Source organism: Antrostomus carolinensis, unplaced genomic scaffold (genome assembly GCF_000700745.2).
Source record: "Antrostomus carolinensis isolate BGI_N321 unplaced genomic scaffold, ASM70074v2 scaffold12493, whole genome shotgun sequence".
Lineage (NCBI taxonomy): Eukaryota > Metazoa > Chordata > Aves > Caprimulgiformes > Caprimulgidae > Antrostomus > Antrostomus carolinensis.
The window spans coordinates 145,004-150,940 of record NW_010305973.1 but is presented as its reverse complement, the minus strand read 5'-3'; the positions used below and the strand labels follow the sequence as shown (position 1 = coordinate 150,940).

Sequence of the window (5,937 nt, the reverse complement as noted above, 5' to 3'; positions counted from 1 at the left end):
CCTCCTCCTCTCCTCTCCCTCCCGGGTGCTGAGTTACCGCCTTTGGGAGGTTGGTCCTAATTTGCTGAGCCCCAATGACTCTCTTCAAACTGCTGAGATCCCAAGTGACACCCCTCTGTTCCTTCCTCCTGCCTCCTTTTCGTCTTGTTTCTTCCCCCCCCCCCCCTTCTTTTTTTTTTTCTCCTCCTTTTTTTTTTTTCTTCTTTTCGTGATTACTACAGGCTGGTTGCCAAACAGGATGATCCAGGGTTGTCCTCTGCCTGGAGAGCATAAATACCACTGGGGAGCTCTGTGAGACTGCAGTTGGTAGGAGCTGCTGAGCTGAGACCTTGCATTCCTCACACCTCCTAAAGTTTCTTTCATCCTTTCCCCCCACCCCCTCCTCCTAGTTTAAATATTTCAGATATATAATTTATTTTCCACAAGCAGACTTGGAGAAACTACAATTTCCTGAGGACTTGGAAATACTCAGCGAGGTAAGTGTAAGCTTTAGTCCTTGCTTCTGAACTGTGGGTTGAGGGAGGACCGGGGTGGGTGTCCCAAGAAGGCACAATTTTAGTAACTCCTCCAAAAAGTAGCCTGCATGGTATAAAATAGCACGATACTGTCTGAGCTTCCCTCATGTATGCTTTGCAGAGGTTAATGCAAGATTAATAAACATTAACTTGGGATAAATGGGAGGAGTTTGCATATACAGGAGTGGATTTCTACAGAAATAATAATAATAAAAAATATCCAAGGGATGCTGGATCAGTCTCTAATAGCTGCCTGCCCATGGGCACAGCTAGTCTGCTCCAGGAATCCTGTGTTTATGCAACTCTGCTCTAAAGTCCTGTCTAAAAGGAATTTCACGGTGTCGCCACATGTTGTGTCTGTTACCAGTGGGTTTTCCGTGTGGTTTTTGCGTAGAAACTCACCCACTTCAGTTCTGTGGGAGTGGATTGTAATAGAAGATCCAGATGTTTTGGCTCATGGCCTTAGAGATGCTGAATCTGTACTGTGTTCTCTGCAGACAACGTTATGTACTGTGTCAAGGAACTTGTCATCCTGTTTTTCTTTTGAAGCCAACTCAATTCTTCAAAGTTGGATGTGTGCATCTCGGTTACATAAACAACCTGGGCTTTAATGCATTGAGAATGTTGTGGCTTTATCACCGGATTTCTTTGCACAGCTTAAAAGCTGATCCTAGGCTAATTCCACTCTGCTTTGCTGTTTTAGATGCTTTGCTGCTACCCTGAGCTCGCTCTTGCATTTTCCTGCCTTGTCAGCTTATTCTGTGTATAAATCCACAGGTCCTGGGATGTTTTAGCCACAAATATCATCCATAACCAAGGAGCAGACACCCACTCATATACTTTACCAGTGAGACAGTTTAAGATCTTTAAAGATCAATAGCTGTAAGGAATGAGGTGAAACAAGGACATAAGGAAGCACAGAAGTCAGACTGCATGTGGCTTTAGCAGGCAGCGCTGCCTGCCAGGCTTCACATGCCACCAGCTCTTCTGCTTTCTGTGAAACACAGACACCATCCATTAGCTGGGGAAATAGCTTTCTAAAAATAATTTTTTTCCAAAGTCCAGTGCTGCTTTTTAACTTCCTCAGACCCCAGATGGCGGCCTCCCCTTTGTCCCCAGTTTGGATGGGCTTTACAGCATATGCAGGAGTCGGCTTCTGCTGACTCACCCGTTTCTGATCGCTCCCAGATGTTTACCTGGCACCAGTATCAAGGGCCTGATGTGTTTGAAGGGAGGTTGTGCTAATGCTCCTCTTGAGCCCTTGAAAACAACAGCAGAAACTTCCTCAGCTGACTGTCAGCTGATAATTTTCTCTGAATAATGTCAAATCCCCACTCCAAGGCAATATGATTCCAATCTTCCTTGGTGAGGAGATCCTGATGCAGCCCAGAGGCATTGCCCCAGCTCTGCAGGGCGCTTGGCTGAGCTTTAACACACATCCCAGTGTTTTGTTGAACCTGGGCATGAGGATATTGAGAGGCACATGGATGGACATCTGAAATCAATGAGATCTTGCTGAATTGTGAGCATCTATCTGCTGCGTTCAGTTAATCTGGACAGGATGCTCTTTGCTCCCTGTCCCTCTCTGATCTCTTCATCTTTCCTTTGGCTGCTCAGTGCTCCCCACTTCCAGCCAAAGCAGAGGAAGGGACCTGCACACCCCAAGTGAAAAAGAAGGCAGTGCCAAAGTGACGTCATGTTAGAGAGGTGCTAGTATGGGATACAGGGAAGAACATCCCAAAGAATAATGCACCATCTGTTGCAAGGTTTTGGCTGGGGCATGAATCCAGACGCGTTGGCTTCGTTGCGTAGCCATGAGTGGGGCAGCTCCTCTGGGCTTTCAGATGTTACAGCTGATTTTATTTTATTTTTATTTTTTTTTTAAGCTACCTTTTCTGTAAGTTCAGTGTTTGCCTTAAATGGCTGGTGGATACGGGCTCCTATTTAGCAAAAGGCACCCGGCCAAATGAAGGGGTACAACTGCCTCGTGTGTGTGTGAGCTGTCTGTTCCCGCCTGCTCTACCTACGGGGCAGGCTGCAGTTCAAATTGTTTGTGCTAAATGCCCACATTGTAAACGGCTGTGGCAGAGCATCTATTTTTAAACTCCTAGGGAAGTGCCTCAAAGTAGGAATTGTTTCTTGAATTTGGGTCAGACAGTCTACAAAAGCAACAGCTCCTTTTTGCCTCCCCTTATTACCCCTCTGTAGCCAGGTTAGAAAGTTGGGAGGGGGGGGAAGCAAATGCCAACAAACAGGGCTGAGAAAAGGATGAGGTTAAAACAATATTTGTCCCGACACCACCGAACGTCCTGTCTTTCAGGTGTCCCTGGAGCTGGGGACAAGGCGTGTGTGTTCAACTTGCTCTGCAGAGCAGGAAATAATGAGAAGTCGTTACCTAAACTGAGCAAATTACATTCCTGCATTGTTCCACCAGGCAAAGGCTTAATGCTCTGCCTGGAGAGAGACCGAGGGCAGCTGGTTTTCATCTGCCTTAATACAAAACAAGTTAAGAAACCTCAAACAGGGACTTTGTCTATTTTGAGTGGACAGCCAACAAGTTTTCAGGGGTTCTCAATGGCCTCAGAGTTTTTTTTGTGGGGGGTTTCACCTTTGCAAAACACCTTGTGCTTGCTACTCTCCTCCACAGATGCTGTTGTGCTGGGTTTGAGGAGCCAGGGTTTGGGACTTTGTGCTCAAATAGAGTGTTTCTAGCTGGGAGCTGGAAGACACTTCCTTGCTTTGGGTGATTTCCAGCTCATCCAGTCTCAGTGTGTCCAAATCCCATGTCACTGGGCTGAAACTTCTCGAATAATTCCTGCTAATCTGGGGTTTATTTCCTGATGCTGCGTAGGAACACTTTCAGTGTGACTTGTAACAGCGCTGTCAAAACCAGCTCCTCACCTAGTGTTGAAGTCAGGGACAGGGAAGTTTTCTTCCAACATTTAGCCCCGAGGTGAGAGATGCTGTGCTTACACTGTCTGTATGGATGCTTGTTGCCCATGATGAATTGATTCTGCTCTGGTGACTCTTAGATCCCACCTAAAGAGCATGAGAACCTGCAGAGCCATGCAGCAGCACCTCTTTCCTTCCCTGTATAGGTCATGGTCTAAATAAAACCAGCCAAGACACACAAAGCTCATTAGATGGAGAAGTATGGGGGGTGGTGTGGGGGGGGGGGGGGGAGGAAAGGGGGGGGGGGGGGAAGAGGAAGGAAAGAAGAGTTTAGAAATGGCAGGTGTAGCAGGAGCACCATGGAGAAAGGGAGGAGATGGGGATTAAATGAAGCCATTCAAACCCAACAATGGCCAAATTGAGACCGTCCCTCCGAGCCCTCACTGCTGACAGCTACCGAGCGTGCATTAGGTGTTCCAACTAATCTTCTGGCTGGGGGAGGACGGGTGCTCTGGCTCCTCTCCTAATCTCCCATAATTCATATCACTGGCCGTGTTCCCACCTGCCGTAAAGCGATGCGTCAGCGAGAACACCCCGGTGCGTCATTCGCCAGCAGGGATTTTGGTTATTTGACGTTCCGGTGATATTTCACATAAACAGTCGCTTTCACCGAGTCTGGCAGCTGCTCTGCTGGAGTCTGTTGGCAGAGCAGGGCCCCTCCAAAATAGCTCTTGCTGATGTCTGACCTCTGTGATCTGGCTTGAAGGGAATTTTACTTTCCCTTTTATCCATATCCATTCTCAGCTTTAACAGCTGCTCCTTGGGCAAATAACTGCAACTGTGTCCCCTTCCCACCTCTGAAGGGATGGAGCTGGGATTATTCCGAGCTGCTGAGCATCGCTGGGTGATACCTGCACCCCTGGCATCATTAGTGGAGAAGGTATCTCTTGCCATGTTTGGGTGCTGCCTGGCTAATTCTCCAGCACATCATCAGTGGATTTCCCCAGTGTGATAAACTGAGTTCCCATCACTTACGTTGGTGTCCAGGTCTTCCTGTCATTGGGGTGAATGATAATTGCTTACACTGTAGACATCACTCTATTTCAAGCAAAAATTCTGTGTTGTGTGGCTTCCTTGGTGGGGGTGGTATGCACTGAGAGCTTCTCTGGTACTGCTCTGACTGCCTGTTTCTCCCCAAAATTTCAGACCCAGCTGAGCCACAGGAGTCCCTGTAAGGAAGCCTACCATCATCCTCATCTCCGCTTCTGCTGGCTGTAGAGGAGGCATGAATCCTGCCCTGCCTTGGATCCTTCCTCTTGGATGTGTACTGCTCCTGACAAAGACAGCTGAATGCTTTATCTTGCCCAACTCGAGTCACCTGGAGAGCATTTTGAGTAAATATCAGGATGGGGAAACTCACTCCAGATCCAAGAGAGCCATTTTATTCTCAGACAGACAGGAGATATTGATGCTTCACAATAAATTGAGAGGTCAAGTGTACCCAGTGGCCTCTAATATGGAATACATGGTGAGTCCTCTAGCTCCTGATACCTAACTCTACTTAAAGTGGCCTCTAATATGGAATACATGGTGAGTCTAGCTCCTGATACCTAACTCTACTTTTAAAAAAAAATAAAAATCTTTATTTTAATTTTCCTTATGGTGCAAGAGATGTAGCAAATTTCCTCTAAAGTAAGTTTTTTTTCAAGAGGTTTCCTGGAGCAGTTTCATTCCAGATTGAACAATGCTTTAGATCTTGGACTGTTTTGGTTGGAAAGGGCCACTAATGGGTCATCGAGTCCATTCACTGCATAGTTTCAGGACTGGTTCCATTATTCATAAACCAGAGTCTGGCCCAGCTCTGGACACATCTCCAGTGATGGTAATTCCACAGCCTCAGCAGGTTCTTCCATTACCTTAATGTCATAAAAGCATCAAATTTTCCCTAATGTTTAACCCACGTTCTCCCTGTGAAAGCTTTCAGACTGTTGTAACTGGTGTTTCTGGATGACACAGTCTGCTCAGAGAAACTTCTGATGGTCTTTCAGTTGCCATCAACTACCACCCAACACTGGAGGTAACGTCTGCCCTTCTGTCATACGCTGATCACCAGTGATTATCAATGTGAGCCAAGCATCCATGATGTTGCTGGGAATCTGCTCAGCACCTTAGAGAAACAAGGCTTGAGGAACGTGGCTCCATCTGCAAAGTTGGAATTAGCTGCAGAAACTCTGGGAGTTCATGGATGGATGGGTCAGTGCTATTGGCTTTTCGTAGTTCAAGAAACCAAAATAAAAGTTTGGTCAATGTATTTTCCCACTTCAGAGGGAGAACTTGAAAGTATGAGTACGAAATATGCCTTTACCATCAACAATTCAGATGAATAGTTTTTCTTCACCTGCTGCCAGAGACTCTCCTTTGAGCTATTTTTTGACATGTCATCAAAATATTGCGGGGCCAGAAAATGATGGAGGCAAATAATAATTTTTTTTGGTGCCTTTTCCCAATGTGCAAATATAGTTATGACTGA

At 46.4% G+C, this 5,937-nt stretch overlaps 1 protein-coding gene across 2 annotated transcripts in view; it reads left to right on the top strand.

Annotated features, from left to right (window-relative positions):
* Positions 1 to 4,692: 4,692 nt before the first annotated feature.
* CRISPLD2 (cysteine rich secretory protein LCCL domain containing 2) overlaps positions 4,693 to 5,937 on the top strand; it is a 25,554-nt gene continuing 24,309 nt past the window's right edge. For both annotated transcript variants that reach the window (XM_010164966.1, XM_010164967.1), the window contains exon 1: positions 4,693 to 4,935. In XM_010164966.1, the coding sequence (XP_010163268.1) occupies positions 4,693 to 4,935 (243 nt within the window). The remainder of the gene's footprint in view (positions 4,936 to 5,937) is intronic.